The sequence below is a fragment of the Archocentrus centrarchus genome, chromosome 12, assembly GCF_007364275.1.
Source record: "Archocentrus centrarchus isolate MPI-CPG fArcCen1 chromosome 12, fArcCen1, whole genome shotgun sequence".
Classification (NCBI taxonomy): domain Eukaryota; kingdom Metazoa; phylum Chordata; class Actinopteri; order Cichliformes; family Cichlidae; genus Archocentrus; species Archocentrus centrarchus.
The window spans coordinates 14,711,315-14,727,956 of NC_044357.1; the positions used below are offsets into that span (position 1 = coordinate 14,711,315).

General features: G+C 39.1%; 1 protein-coding gene across 1 annotated transcript; it reads right to left on the reverse strand.

Moving 5' to 3' along the window:
* Positions 1–1,698: 1,698 nt before the first annotated feature.
* Positions 1,699–13,491, reverse strand: lman1 (lectin, mannose-binding, 1). The gene is made up of 13 exons (XM_030742502.1): positions 13,257–13,491; positions 12,029–12,183; positions 9,089–9,196; positions 8,683–8,744; positions 8,243–8,342; positions 7,991–8,114; positions 6,920–6,978; positions 6,609–6,741; positions 6,135–6,322; positions 5,692–5,768; positions 2,509–2,671; positions 2,293–2,417; positions 1,699–2,203 (listed from the first exon to the last, which is right to left on the reverse strand). Exons 1-13 carry the CDS (start codon positions 13,474–13,476, stop codon positions 2,167–2,169), a joined length of 1,551 nt encoding a protein of 516 aa, XP_030598362.1. The 5' UTR covers positions 13,477–13,491; the 3' UTR covers positions 1,699–2,166.
* Between the last annotated feature and the right edge of the window lie 3,151 nt (positions 13,492–16,642).

Here is a 16,642-nt window from a genome sequence, read left to right on the forward strand (position 1 = left end):
TCCTTGTACCTGACCATTTTCAGGAATGTAGCCATTTAACACTGACCTATGAATCATTTGGGCATAAAAATGTACCTAATTCAAGCGATGAACCATTTCCTACTTAAAAAGATTATGTAGGCAGACAATGATTTTTTTTCCACTGAAATTCTTGTATTGTGACTGAAGGGATAAACACTTGTGGTTTGCAGATGAACTGGTAGTCCTGACCTCTCCCATACTGGCTGCATTGAGATTGGAAAATAGCTGATCAGCTATTTGATCGATTGCTTTGAAATTGATCAGTTTTTTTTTTTTTGGTAACATTTTAATTTGTCCTAAATAATTATACTCTCATAAGCTTCAGCTGTACTTTGTATTGTACTAATTCGCAAATATTTGCATTTTAACATAACTATGATGATGATGAAGATGTGAACATTATACCTGCTCACTATTTCCATGACTACTTAATTAGACACTGCAAGATTTGTATGCAGCATGCACCCAATCACACACAATTTTTTAAAATTTATTTATTTTTTTAATCCATGCCTATGTGCTGTCTAACGTTTGCACACTCACACTCTGATGGATGCATTGGGGACAACTGGAGGTTCAGTATCTTGCCCTGCAGACTGGAGAAGCTGGGGAATTCAATTTTATTTATATAGCGTCAAATCACACCAAACAGTCGCCTCAAGGTGCTTTATATTGTAAGGTAAAGACCCTACAGTAATTACAGAGAAAACCCAACAGTCAAAACAACTATGAGCAAGCACTTGGCAACAGTGGGAAGGAAAAACTCCCTTTTAACAGGAAGAAACCTCCAGCAGAGCCAGGCTCAGGGAGGGGCAATCACCTGCCGCGACCGGTGGATTAGAATCAATCCGACCTACCTCTTGAGCCACAGCTGCCCACACTTAGGTTAGGCTCTGTTATGCTGCTTTGATATCCGTTAGTCTGGACACTAAACATGTGTGAGTCAAATAATCTGATCTCATTATTGTCCTTTTTTAAAAAATTTATTACCCCCAACTACATAATGTGAACTGTTTACTAAATGCTTTTCATGAACAGGTGTTAAAATAAGGGATGAAATGAATAAAATGAATGAAATGAAATGAAAATTAAGAGATGCAATTACAAATGCACTGACCGGCCACCTAATTAGGTACTGTTCAACTGCTCATTAACACAAATATCTAATTAGCCAATCACTTGGCAGCAACTCAATGCATTTAGGCGTGTAGAAATGGTCAAAATGACCTGCTGAAGTTCAGAGTGAGCATCAGAATGGGATTTAAGTGACTTTGAAGGTGGCATGGTTGTTGGTGCCAGGCAGGCTGGCCTGATTATTTCAGAAACTGCTGATCTACTGGGATTTTCCCAAACAACCATCTCTAAGATTTACAGAGAATGGTCTGAAAAAGAGAGTATATCCAGTAAGCAGCAGCTCCCTGAGAACTGTTGATGTCTGAGGCCGAAGGAGCAAGGTGTACCTAATAGTGTCCAGGTTAGTGACAGGTTAGTGACAGGTTATTAAAAAAAAAAAAAAAAAAAAAAAAAAAAAAAAAATAGTGTCCAGGAATTGTATATATACACTGCAGTGGGTAACTAGGAAAATTGAGATTATGAAAGGACAACCAGAAAACAAGTTATTTGGCACAGATGCATCATGTGTGGAGTGTTTCTCATGTAATACAGTAACCAGCCATGTCACAGTTATCTGTTTACTGTTGTTTATGTAAATTGCTCAGGCAGAGGATATGTCAGATTCTGACATGTTTGACTCAATCAAAACAGATAAATGGACCCAGAAATCCAATGTCTGGGTTTACATTATCAATAGTTCAGCTGCATTTGATACAAAATTGCACATTTCAAAACACAGGTTTTGTTTAAGGGAATAGGACTGTGGCAGATTTCAGGTTTTTAAAAAAAAAAATCTAAGGATCTGGCCAACCAGGAATACTGTAAGGAACATGTTACATCATGTTGGAAATCCAGAAATCGCACACTGATCAAACTAAAAATCTGCAATGAATTAAAACAAACACCTACAACAAACCAATTTTTCAAATAAAATAACTTAGACTGAAAATAATCAAATCTCATTAAAAAAAAAAAAAAAAAATTACGAAACTGGACATTCCCTCATATACACTGTTTTATGAATGCAGGTCATCAAAAGAACTTCTTAGCTGCTGCTTCTTGTTGACTTCTGTGAGAGAAAGCAGGAAAAGATGTAAAGAATTAGAAAACGGTTTAGATTTCCAATCAAATATGACCCAAATAAAACCAACATCTTACTTGTACATGATGTAGCAGAAGAACAGGACTGACTGGACGACAACAAAGATTACAAAATGAACAGTGGATAAGCAGGAAGGCATGGGAGGCACCTCGGGGCACTTCATGACCTTGTCAGCGGGATTCTGAACAAGAAAGTGCAGCGCAGCGAGTTCAGTCAACTCTGGATCTGTTTTAGAAACTGCTCCAAGTAAGAGTTCAAACTCTGGCCCATACCTGAGCATTACGCTGGACCAGGTGCTCCACGTCCCTTTTGACAGTGTGCAGATGTTCCTTGATGTCGTTGAAATGTTGAACAGTCTCATATGTCCCCATACCGACTGGATTACCCTGATGCTGGACAGAGCCGATCTGTCTCAGTGATTCATGAAAGGAGTTTCTGGGGAGGGAGGGGGAGAGAGAGAGAGAGAGAGACATCAAGTTTACAGACTGCAGAGCCACCGCTGTGAACATTAACATTAAGGAACCTCCAAAAGGACTGAAATAAATCACTGCTGAGTAAATTCATGTGGGGAAACATGATGAACAGTAAATATGCTGTGAGGTGCTGCTTATTTGCAGCCACATAAATTGTCCAAAATTAATCTTTTAATCCCTATTCACTGGAGGCTACATATTCTCAAACTTTGAAAAACAGAAAATTGACATCTGATAAAAGAGGTCATGATTGCTAAATTAATCCCTTATAAAAACATGTTCTTACAACAGATTACAAGTACAGAGGGATAAGAAACGGCTCAGAAACAGTGGAACACCGCGTGGATTATGCATCTACATGTCTATGAGAGGCCAGCTAACATGCTGAAGACAAAATTAAAAATATTGTTTGAAAATGTAACAAAGCTGGAGAGAAATAAATCAGTCCCCATTACTGTCGTACACGGTGTGTAGATTTGTGTGAAATCAAGAAAGTTAGTAACTTTGACAGGTCACCTGTGGCAGCAATTTACTTTCTCAATCTTTAAATTGCTCTGAGTTATATCCAGTATAGAAATCCTCCTCTATAACCCTTAACTCTTATAATCATTGTGCACAGTAACTGAACAGTCAGGGTCCAGAGTGATAAAGTCTGAGAAAATAACATATGCTGACCAATTCAGACTGGTTTATCCTGGTCACTGTATCATCCGTCTAGAAGATTTGTGTCAAGCTGCCATTCATTTTGGACTTACTAATGGAAATTAATACAAATCATTTCCCACATTCGCCCCATCAGATAGCAGAAAAAACCAATCATGGCCCAGCAATGATTGAATGTGAAATCGGTAAATCTGTATTTTCACTTTCAATTTAATCAGTACAGGAAATCTAAATTCAATGCAAAGCATTCCCAGAAAAGAATAAAGACTTTTAAGCCAGGATCACATTTCTCAACAAAATGTAATTTCTCAAAGTTGATTACTTACAGGGAGGAAGCAACTAGTTTCCCCTCTATCATCTTAAACACGTCTAAGGCGATTATGAAGGAAAAAAGTGACAAATGAGCAGAATTCCAGTAGTGTAAGTAGCGGGGCCTTAAGGGAGATTGTGGCAAGAAATCAAATGGATGGGACACCATGTTTTTTTTTCTTGTGTATGACAGATGTATTTAAAGACTACTAATCTGATAAGAGCAAAATGGTGCTAAGAAGGGGCCTTTTCTTGCTTGGCCACATGGCCGAGGTCTGAAACAGGGATGACATACAAACAAAATCTAATTTGATTCACAGAGAGGGGAAAAAAATCTCCCTTGAGAAAGTAAGTGAGCATTTATTAAACCCTACATCTAATCTTCACCTACTCCAAGTGACCCATTTATGAGCAAAGAGCTCTCTTTATAGGTTTAGAGAGACAAAGTCCTGTCATAAACTCTGTGTTTAAGATGGGTCAGGATAAACGGAGGACTTAAATCTGCAAAGATCAGTTGCTCACATTAGCACATTAGAAGGAGCAGCTTCAGCCTTTTGCCAGTGAACTTAGTTACTGTGCCAATCAGCTTACTCCTGTGTAGCAGCCCATTTTAAAATTACCACTCTGCTAATGTGTTATCTTAATATTCAATTACTGGATCTCTTCCCACTCACTACAGGATAACATTCACTTTAAAAAAAGAGGGAAAAAAAAAGTGCTTGGGTAGATTTAGCAAATGTGTAACTAAGACTACAGTACCATGGGATTTATGGGTCAACAATATGATAAAGAAAATCATGTAAGCAGTCATTTGAGAATGGATGCCCTGTTGGATTTAGGGCATATAAACAGCTTGCTTTTTTGTGATACATGAGAGATTAATGTTACATAAACTAAAATCTTTAATATCTTGTCATTCTGATTAAGTCTTTATGCAGATGGTGTGTTAAAATTAGGACACAATCAAATGACAGCCACAAGACAGATATGCATTAATGAAAAAAATAAATCCAATTTCTTTGTTCATACAGCTCAATTTTGAGAAAAAGTACCCCAAATAAATCAATTAACTATTCCTGAAAGGAAAATAAAGAGTTGTGCTAAATGGTTGAAAAATAGTAAGACTACACAGATCCACTCACTCATGTAGCAGCAGAATTTAGATATTTAAATATGCTGGCATGCCCACAATGACCAAGTCCATAAAGACCTTATGGTAAATAACACATAAGCAAATATATCGCATTGACAAAATACAACATCTATACAGCTCACCAAATCAGGCTTACGTTTTATAAGTGAATCAATCATTTTCAATTCATTTTATACCTGCAAGGCACACCTTTATGAAATCTCTTAAGCTCAGTGCATTTTCTCTTCTGAGAGTAGACAAGTTAACTATTTTTATGATTTAAAAAGAATCACGTTACAGCCAGATATCACTGTGCTCATCGAGCTGGAATTATAGTACGACAGATTTCTCAGATTCTTTTGTAGTCAGCTGCCCTTTGGGTTTCTCAGCCTGCTGATAAGCTGTCAAAAAGGAAGTCCAAACTACTGCGAGACTGTCCTGTTTGTGCATTATTTCTGTGTTATCTGTATTCTAATTGGGTTTTGTTTTTCTTTGATCATGCAGAGACAAGAAACTAATAAAATGGTTTTGAGGTGAGAACAAGGGAGTGTGATGTTTGTCCCTCTGAGCGCTGAGCCTTTCAGTCAGTGTGAGCACGTGCCTGTGAGTGCAGCAGGGAATCATTAGAAATTAGAAATCCAGCATTACTGGCTGTGGAGGAAGTCGTTACAGCAGCTGGATTATCAGGTTGGCAGATACCTGTGACGTCGCAGCCACTCTCTCCTGAGATTAAATATGATGCGATGGATTTAAGCTGCAGGATTTCCCTTGTTTTTCTGGAGTATCAAGGATGTGTCTTTATGGTTTTTTCTTTTTTTGAAAAAACAGCTAGTTTTAAAGAATAACCGAACGTCAACAACAACACTGTTGTTACTCACTTGAGCTCGTCCAGGTTTCTGAGAACCTCCTGCTGCGTGGCTACGATGGAGCCCAGCTGCTGACCAGCAGAATCCAACTAAGAGAGAAGTGAAGCACAATGGTCTGAGTGCCAGCATCTCACACAGCTGTCATAAAAAAAAGGTTTCCTATGTTTTGATAACCTCTCATACGAAAAGTTTACTACAGCAGTAGTTCATAGATACACATACAGTTCAAAGTCCACATGCTTCCAAAGCAGGATAGAATACTTTCAATTTGTTTTAGCAGGTTTCCAGTAGTGCCTTATGATCCAAACACAAAATGTAAAAACAAACAAACAAAAAAGGAAACATGCTTATCTAGATGACTGTAACCCAAGAAGCTACACTATATAAAATTATTTGTAGCCATATATCTAACATCTTTAGCATATTATGAGTCTGTTTCTTGATGACGTGCCCACCTGTCCTGACTCAGCGTTCGTCCCCCGTTTGGCCACCTCATCCGTGATAACAGATACGTATCGGCGCTGCTCGTCCAGGATCATAGCGAGCTGCCGGTTGAGCTGTTTGATTTCCAGATGGATCCGGTTCTGGCCTTCAAACACTTGACGGATCTCCCGGTCATTAACGCTCTCATACAAATCCTCAACTTTAAAAAAAAAAAAAAAAAAAAGATACAAATATCCCAGATTTAAAAAAAGAAAAACTAAACTTTTCATGTAGATGCAGAAAAGTAATATTTGTGCAGATTTGTTTCTTCTTGAATGCACTTTGATTTAATTTGTTTTCAAATAAATGTACTTTTTTTTTTTTCAGGGAATCTATGACAGACTCATATAGAGTAAAAAGACAAACAAATGCAAACTTTTTCATTTTCTTTTTTTCAAATTTAATTTTACATGACTGTTTAGGCCATTATGCTTCAGAAAACTAACTTGGTTCTCCTTGGACGTCTGGGTGCTCTTTCTGAAATTCCTCTTTCTTTTTATCGAGCTCTTGCTGGAAGTTCTGAAATTCCTCCTGGTACTTGTCCTTCTCTTCTTTAGGAATCTCAGATTCAACTGGGGGCTTCAATGAGAAAGACAAAAAAAAACCCCTCTGTGAACTCAATAGAGGCTGTGCTTGGCTGTATAGTGTGCATACACGCATGCACACACACACTCACACACAGACACACAACTATAGAGTAAATAGAAGACACAAGGGATTGGAAAAGTATTAGGAGCTCTAAGAAAAATGTAGTTACCGGTTGCTGGCCAGGCTCTGTGAGTCTAAATAGCAAGAAGGACAAAACATCGTGGTCATCTGACGGACAAAAGAAACGTTCAGTTAGAAAACCAGAGATTTCAGAAATAAACTGATTTAATTACTGCACTCTGACAACAAGTTTAAGCATAAGATGGTAGTATCTTGGAAACAGCTATGGAGTAACTTCCTTGTAACAGCAGCAGGTCAAAAACAGTAATACTAGTAACAAGAACTAAACCGGGTAGAGGTAATAGATATTCATATTTGCATCAAAGTAAAAGAAGTGTAACATTACTGTGAAATCCGCTAGTATTATTGCAATATTAAGCAAAAAATGTTGCTTTTGACGAGTCAAGACTAGACTAGCAAAACTAATAAAGATTGCAAAGACATCAGAGTGAGGTAATCTTTCAATAGTGTGTTTACACCAGAAAATTACCAGACAATAAAAATTTAATTCTTCTTCTTTTAACAAGAAAAAAAAAAATGTCTTAAATATTTCCTTCTAATTATTTTCAAACCTTAAGAGAAGGCAGACCTTAACACAACTAAAGCCTGTTTATATCCCCACATCTGATGTGTTTAGCTGACAACAGTACCACAAATAACCACTCGTTACAACCAAGGTATGCAGAAGAGCATCTCTGAACACACAGCACATTAAACCTTGAGGCAGATGAGCTACAGCAGCAGAAGACCACACTGGGTGCCACTCCTGTCAGCTGAGAACAGGAAACCAGTTTGAAGGCTCAAATCGTGTCAGTCAGTTTCTTGAACATGACAATGAGTTCACTGTATTTGTGTGAAGTCATTATGGACCGAAATCTCTGAGGAATGTTTCTAGCACCTTGTTGAATCTCTGCCAGGAAGAAATGAGACAGTCCTAAAAGGAGATGTAACCCGGTACTAAAAAGATGCACCTAATAAAGTGCCTGGTGAGTGTAGTTTCATTTGAAAGTGACCTAAGAGGGACTGTAGGGTTAAATTTAGATTATTATATGAAGTCAGCTGCTTCTGAAGCTTAGATTTTATAGATTGTAGAGGCATTTAGGAGGAAATAGAATAATACCTGCTAAACCACCAGTAGCAGCTGAAATGCCAAAGAAGCCGTCAGAAGGAATGATCATGTTGTCCACCTTTGTGCAGAACTCGTAGTCCTCTCTGTCTGGAGTGAAACCGTTGTTGATCATGACCTGAAGAAAAAGAAATAAAACACAGCTGACTTTTTATGGGCTGAAAAATGCCATTTTCCCCCCCTTCTTTCTATACATTGTGAATATATACATGCTAAATTATTTATTTATTAATTATTTTCTCCTACCGTCAGTGTCTTCCTGTAGTATGTTATTTTAGCTCTGACCGGGTAGGGTTTATTGCGGAAGTCTCGTAAACACGTACCAAGGGCCTGTGTGGTGCCATCGCTGGATGAAAACAAACAAACAAAAAAACCCCCACAACTGTTACTTGATCCTCATGATTGCTGTAAAACTTTGAAGAAAACACACTCAAGTTTATTAGATAAGTGAATAACATTCATGACTAAGTATATGCTTTGTGGTACAGTAAACAGTGAATTTAAGACAAACTGGAATGGCACTGAAAAAAATGATTTAAAGCTTTCACTCGCCCGAGGGAGATTAGGAAGGAGAGAGGATTATTTACTGTCCAAGCAAATATAATCATATTTCCTAATCTCCTTTAAGTTGTTAAAATTTGAGTTGGTGACGACATCAGAGGGAAGCAAAAGAAATGTTTACTTACTTTTGATGGTCATAAACAAGCTTGCCATTGTTTCCCACAACAAGTATAGCTGGGTTATTTTTCTGGAAAGACAGTTAGAAAACAAACACGTTAATCCTTTTGTCATCTAAAGAGCAGAAACGGCTTTGATTTTTAGGTAATCTTATTTGGAATAGGTAAAATTTTAAATCCACATAAACCGACCTGTCAACAACCTGTATGGCAGTGACAAAAAGTTCTATTTTTTTTATTTTTAACATAACAAATAAAGCTCTCTGTAATATGCACTCTCTGTATAGGCTATCTCTGTAGCAGAAAGCCTCTGAACACACAGAAACTATTTTCAATAAAGCTAGAGCACAGTACACTTTAAACCCATTAACCATTAAGGCTATTTGATTATTACAAATTTAAGGCTGACACCAACCTTTCCATCATTGTCAAAAGAATCAAAGAAGATTCCAACTCCGTTCCACTGATCAGCAGCACCGTACACTGGACCATCAAGGCCTTGTGCACTGGTGAACCACACAGCCTGTTAGACAAAATAAATAAATAAATAAATATAAATAAATACATAAATAACTCCTTTATGTGAAATAGTTGGTTTGAGATCCATGGGATTAGAGCTGCCTGAAGAATACTCAATTTTGATATTTGGAGGAAAAGTGGATAATTTTAAACATTTACAGATAAGATGAACAATCTTGACGCAGATACGCTTTTTACCTGAAATTTTCAACAGCTGCAAAAACATAAAGCCAAAATGAATAACTCTGTAACTTCCCATGTATAAGACGCCTTTGGATCCTCACTGTCGGTCCAGAGTGACTTTTGTAAAACTCCATCAAATGCTGACAATTTAATTTCCACCCAATCAAAACTGTAAGTAAGACAGCGAATAACAGCCCCATAATGGGAAGGCAGTGCACTGACTTTACAGAGTGCGATCTTAAGATTATCAGCTCCAACTCTTAGCAGTACTAGATGACCTCCTCAATCAATGTGCCTTGCTTGGGAACCTTTAAAAAAAATGGCACTGATTGTATTTCTTTTAAACAGATAAGGCCTGGACCTGATACAAGGGAGTCCAAAGTGATAGAGGCTGATTGTTGTGTTAGCTTATTGCTCTTTTTTCTATTGGAAATCTTTTATTTTATTATAAATTGCATTTTGACACTTTGGAAATATTGTTTTGAGAAACTATCTTGACAATAAAGCACCCTTGAACCTGAAAAAAGCATTAATCTCAATACACACATAATACAAGCAGTCTCCTCAAAGTCCCCAGTTCAGTTCCGGGCCAGCTTAGAGTTTTACTTCATGTCATAATTGTGGCACACTGGTTCCCCTAACTATGGAGAACAAATCATCAAATACAGACCTCTTTATCATCCATATTTGGATAAAGAGCTTCACTGAGGCTCCCCAGAGAAGTTTAACCAATATGAACTCTTACAGATAAACTCAAAATATTTAAGCTGCAAACTACCGTTAGGCAATAAGCTGTCATGTCACCCTATGGGCATGACACACCTCCTGAAACAGGGCATGCAGAGGAAGCAGGTTTCAGAAGCAATATATCAGAACCACCCTCCCCCAACCTGCAGGACATTTACACCAAGCAGTGCAGGCTGAGGGCCACGAAGATCCTAAAACAGCCCAGCCACCCCGGACACTCTCTCTTCTCCCTGCTCCCATCAGGCCGGCGTTACCGCTGCCTGAGGACTAAGACTGAAAGGTTGAAGAAGAGTTTTTACCCACAAGCCATCCGTCTGCTCAACTCTGAGCCCTAAACTGGACTATTATTGCACAATGTAAATATTATAATATTCTATAATTCCATGTAAAGTGTGTATAGTATATAGTATACAGTGTATAGTGTGAATTATTTTTATTCTTCTTATTTATATATGTGTGTATATATGGTTGCAGGTACAAAATACATTTCACTGTGCATTGTACTGTGTATAACTGCGCATGTGACAAATAAACACTATCTTATCTCTTATTTGACAGTTTAGACAGGGACGGGTAGATCTTTTCCATCACTACAGTCAGCATGTAAGTTTTCTTTCATCATCACTTATGATGTTTTAAGACACTGGTGCTCAGCATGTATTTGAAGTTTAATAACTAGACCTACAGAGTAGCATGTCAGCTCAGTCCTGGTCAGGTCTGGGACGCTACAATTTATAACAGATTTAAACTACACTCGCAACTAAGGGTGATAATTATTCTGTGTGCTGATTGATTGTTAAATACATTGAGGTTTTGGAGACACATGACCACTAAATTGTCTGCCATTTTGGATGGTGTGACAATCATGGTGACAATGTAGGATCAAATGAATAAGCCCCCAGACACACAGACACAACCATCTGGCAATCACCGGTCATGAAGAAAAAATGAATATTCCCCAAGCAGTTGCGAGTGGTTGCTGGAGGTTGATGGCAGTCACTGGGAAAATGATTGCTAAAGCCCCAGTCACACAGTACCTACCCCCCCCCCCCCCCCCTCCCCCCAGCAACCATCCATTGCTAAGGCAAACCTTCTTGCTATGATCACTAGCATATTGCTATGGTCTTCGTTTGAATGGAAGTGGTGGACTTGTCTATAAAAAGCCCTGTCCAGGAGAAGGTTCACCTTCAAAGTATGTGCCTTTTGAAACATGCTGGCTGCAGCGCTGAGGCACAACTTTTACTTTGAAGGCGAACCTTTTCCATTTCCCATTTGTGTTGCGCTTTTTCAAGTTTTACTACCTCTCGGCTAGTAGTTAGCAAGTAGTAGCAGAGAAACATGAAAAATTACAGGCAACTGTGGCAATCTAATAGCGACCAAAGCAATCACTACAAGGTTTTTGGTGCAGCACCTTCTTTGCAACTAATTTCGCCCAGCAACAGCCAGCTACCTCCAGGAGCAACTGCCAACCACTCAGGGAATACATGTTTCACGAGACAAACCTCAATACAAGTTTTTCTATTATGGAGCCAGAAGCAGCCATAATGAGTGTTTTTCCACTGCCAGTTCACACGAGTGGTTAACAAACTCTGTATAAACAAATTACATATTCTTACCATTTTAGAAAAACTTATTTTCCACTGACTTTAGAAACATTTATGTTTATGTTTGGCTGATCACGATGAGGAAAGGGAAGACACTGGCATAGGTTAGCCACAGTGGGCTAACCACAAAGCCAAACATGGCAGACCGTGAAGCACACCTCAGTTCAGATGACCCATGCTTTTAGGCTGCTGTGCACACACTCAATGCGGAAGTGGAAAGACCCTGCATGACATTCCCCAGAACTGAAACTGGACTCCCTCAGCTGCACAATCAGCCCACGCCACAGTTTTCCCCTCCTTACCAAACCGTCCGCTCCCATTCTGCCTCTTCCAGATACCCTGAACGTCACCTCGGCCTCCCAGTTTTCAAAGCTGACTTTGTTTTTTGTCCAAACAGAGCCCCTTTGACTCCTGAGGGATGGCGTAATGCGCACCTGGTCTGCGCTTGGAATAGCATCTGGAATGGAGAGAAGACGCAAAGTGAGTTTCATCACTAAATTTTCACAAACTTTGAGAAATTGTGATTTATATGAAGAAACATTAGTGGAAAAGAATCCAATAGGGATAGACATTTTTTTAAATGCCATTCATTTTTTCTTCTATACAAAGGTGTAGTATTGTTATTACACGTCAGCATTATCAAAGTGTACCTACTTGATAAGCTCTTTACTGCCTAGCTCCTGATTTGTTTGCACAGTTTTTTTAAACTAAGTGTACTTTGTATCAAGTAAAAAAAATAAAAAATAAATAAATAAAATAATAAAAAATAAAATAATAATAATTATATATATATATATATATATATATATATATATATATATATATATATATATATGTGTGTGTGTGTGTGTGTGTGTACTTTTAGCTGTTTCACATCAAAGTAAGCATGACCTTGGAGCACTTGTGAGACAAAATGAGCAAAAAAGAACATCAGCTTTGGCTCTGGAAACATGTAACAGCTGATTTTTTTTATATATCCAAACGTGACAGTAATCTTTGGGGCTGTTAGGGGACAAGAGAAAACTTGATTCACAATATCTTGGGTGCTCTACTCAGATACTAAATGCACCTTTAGATAATAAACAGGTAGCTGAGGAAATAACCCGCAGAATGCTAAAGATCATTATTTACAAGCCCTGATGGGTATTTACAGTGTAATCTTGTGCAGCTCCCTCGTATCAGCAGGGAAAATCAGTGTGATGCAAGACTCCAAAGGCCTATTTTTGCAGGAGGAAAGTTCAACACTTACACGGCCTGTGTCTGCACACACTCCAGCACCAGTCAGGACATCTGACTTACTGGCTTTATTCAGCTCTGCACGGGTTTAAATGAGACGGGGACTCAGGTGCTAAGATCAAAGTATTTCCTAGTGCACGTTTGAATGAACAAAGCGAGCCATTGTCGCTTCCGAACATCCTGAGCCGAGACAAACCACGACCACAGCCGTCTTCGGGCCATCTCGAGAAACGGGTGTCAAAGCAATTTGACGAGTAGCGGTTCTGTGATGCTGACAGCTGGATACAAACTTACTTCCAGTGTGGATCCAGAAAGGGATACTGCCGTCGGTCTGAGACAGATGCGGTCCTTTGAAGCTGTATTTGTACTCAAACCGGCGGTGAGGAGCCTCTTCTGACGTCGAGGATCCTGCGGCGATGTCAGCGACACTGCAGTGAAATATTAGCGTCGTGAGAAAAGTTATTATTAACAAACGAGCGCTCGCAACCGGGCTCTCCGTTATGGGCATCGCCATGTTTCTGTATCACTGCTGACGTAGCGCTGAATCCGCGAGCATGACGGGATGCCTGTTGGGCCAACAGGGCGTTTTCTTATTGGACGATTTTTCGGTCCCGTTTTCCCCCTCCCCTTCCTCTCGCTCTCCGGTGACGTTATCGTCAGCACGACAAATAGAAGTAAATAAGAAAACAAATAAACATATAAACAATGGCAATTATGATAAGAAAAAAACAAGAAGTTGTAAGTAAAACTTTCAAGTTTTCAAGGCCTGTGCTTGAGTACATAGCTCCACAACAAAGGATGTGGTATTCAAATTACCACATCATCGCCACTGATAGGCTGGGTTTTTGCGGATATTTTTTTTTTCAGCTATGATGCAAATTCAATTTAAAATTTACAAAAAGAGGTTCACGGAGACCTTGAAGTCCTGTGCACATCTTCCAGTAAGATGATAGCAAACCCTGGAGCATGATAGGAACAGCAAGCAGCACAGCTGTTAAATTGATAGTAAGGATAACTTTTATCAGAAGCATTCTTGTTATTAGCAATAATCACTAGGAAACAAAAACAAAAACAAAACCCTCCCACTAACCCCAGCAATTAAGAATAATGTACTAGAACCAGTGATTTTACCCCCATTTTTGGGGGTCATGGGGAGCATATAGAGAATCTAATTTTTCAGAATATATTAACACTATATTACACACTGAATGCCTCGACACTCCACAATCACTACCAGAAAAATTTAAAGTGTATTTTTCAAGAAATAAATTGCAAATTATGCAAAGTATGCAAAGGGTCATTTTTGGCACACTGGGGCAGGGGGCAAGGGTGGGGGATCCCCTCAGAGTGATTCAAGTCGAGTCAAACTAAAAAAGTTACTAATCAGTTTTTCTGTAATTGAGCAAAATGTATGAAAATTCCCCTGGACCTCTGGTCCACAGTCAAGGGTGCATTCAATCCAGTAATTTGCCTTTTTACATGAGATATTTTGACATTTTCATCGCTTTCCCTCAGTTGCCTCTGGGGATGCTGCATCACTGTGAGGGCCCGTGATTCCAACAAAACAAGACATTGTGGCTTCACCAGTCAGGGGATTTGAACTATTCTGATTTGGCAAATGATCTGTACATGTGATAAGGTTCACATGAAAAGTAAATAGCCATGAACAAAAGGTTTGTTGGTTTTTGGAGCCTTTTTCTTCCCATGGGTTAGCTACTGAATCATTTGGCCACCTTTGCAAACCACAGTGAAGCAGAAGTTCAGCTTACATCCCAGTTTCACATGTTTGGCTTGGGTGAGCGGTGTAAGATGAACGACAGTCTCAAGAACTAAAACTTTAATGAAGTTGCTGATACAAGATTAATCGGAGATCACCTCCTCAAGAAAGTGAGTGAGGTGAATTCTTTTTTTTTTTTCACTCTGTGTCAACACAACCATAAAATCGATTATATGACAGGTATGCACAATTGTTGGCAAACTGGATCCACTTTTTTTGTTGTTGTTAAATCAGGGAAGCTATGTCGGCATACAGCTCTGAAAACAAAAAATATATTATAAAGGATTACTCTCAACGGTCTCTAGAAAAAATAGCATGCTGCATCAATGAGTAAAATTAAGATTGACAGACTGAAACATGAAAACAGCATTAAAACGCATCAATAAAATCTTCAGCTAATATATGAAGTTGTGAAGGCGGTGCTAACTCTTACCACTCATGACATCTTTCCAGTGGATTTGTAGGGGCAGAGAAAATAGAGACATCTGTCCTTTGTCTGAGGAAGTCCTCATTAAAGAGTTAAACCATGCTCTTTGTGGGGAAATGTGGGATTTGAATAACAAAAGCAGTGCTAATAGATCCATTTAGAAGTGAACAATGGGAAACTGTGGATTGTTAATGGGTCAGTGAAACTGTGAATAGCCTATCACATGAGTCAGGACAAATATTTGGCCAGCGAGTTACACAATACTGTACTAAATATAATCCTAAAAATGACAGCAAGCTGATGTGAGTTTTTGAGTGTGCTACATTAACTGGAAACTCCACTGTTGATGCAAACAGGGTTTGAGCCGGTACTTTTTGTTTTTTTGGCATTTTTCCTGGGTTTGACTGGTGGATGTCCTCCTGTCATTCTGTGTATTGTGGCCTTAACAGATAAAACAAATACCTGTTGTGTTGTGCATGGGGCCATTTGTTCTTGGGGGATGAGGGCATCTAAAGATGTTTGTATTAGCCATGTTGCACTAAGGGGAAAGGGAGAGTGGCTTGTCACCACCTGGTGTGAATGATGGCTTAGGTAAATGAGGCCTGTTCCTTCATGGTTTTTATTCATACCTGGAAAGCACAAAGCACTCCATTATCACATAAGCTAAATATCTGCTGGTGTGACAGCATGCTAAGGAAACGTCCCACTGTGCTCGTACTTTTACTATCATTATTTAAATCTCTTCTCCCCTTAAAGGACCGGTGAATGTGATTTTTTATTATTTTAATTGCCATCCGGTGAGCCTGACGCTGACCGTGCAGAAGAGAAACAGAAGCTTTATTTATCATGCCTAAACCCAGATTTGAACTTTTTTTTTGTGATCATTTAAGCCAATAATGATTAATGATTATTCCACATCAGAGCTGCATAGACTTGCTCTGTCAACGTATTATTTGTCGGCTCAGCTCTGTGCACATAGGCCACACACTCACCCGGAACAATGCAGAAGGGCTAAACCTTCATTTCAGATTGCTTCAACACAGTCCAGTGTGGTCTGGGGAAGAGAGGGCACTTATTGTCCACTAAGGACTTTGCCACATTCATTTGAGGAGCAGCCCTTTCTCATTATTAACAGACACACTAAACGATGGGCCCCAAACAATACAGAACAGATCCCTTTATGCAGACAAGTGCTCAACGTTTCAGCAGCCACTGTGTGCCCTCCACCACTCCCTCTCCTTTTTAGATACCTGCACATCAGTGAAAGATGTGGAGGACACAAAAGATATCCTCAACTTTCCTTTTCTCCCATTCTGTGAAACAGGCCCATTTTAAAGCCTTTATTTGTGCAAAGCCTCTCATTAACTCCGCTCATGCTGCCTCACTCGGTTTGCCATTGCTTAAGTACTGGGTGTTGTAAAAAAGCTACCAATTAGTCACTCATCAGCTCCAATTAGAGGAGACAAAGCCTGAGTA

Coding starts and splice junctions, on each gene's coding strand:
- lman1 (XM_030742502.1), bottom strand. CDS start 13,476: ATGGCGATGCCCATAACGGAGAGCCCGGTTGCGAGCGCTCGTTTGTTA. Junction 8,745..9,088: donor CTTTTGACAATGATGGAAAG/GTTGGTGTCAGC, acceptor CTGTCTTTCCAG/AAAAATAACCCAGCTATACT. Junction 2,204..2,292: donor TTCTGCTACATCATGTACAA/GTAAGATGTTGG, acceptor TTTCTCTCACAG/AAGTCAACAAGAAGCAGCAG.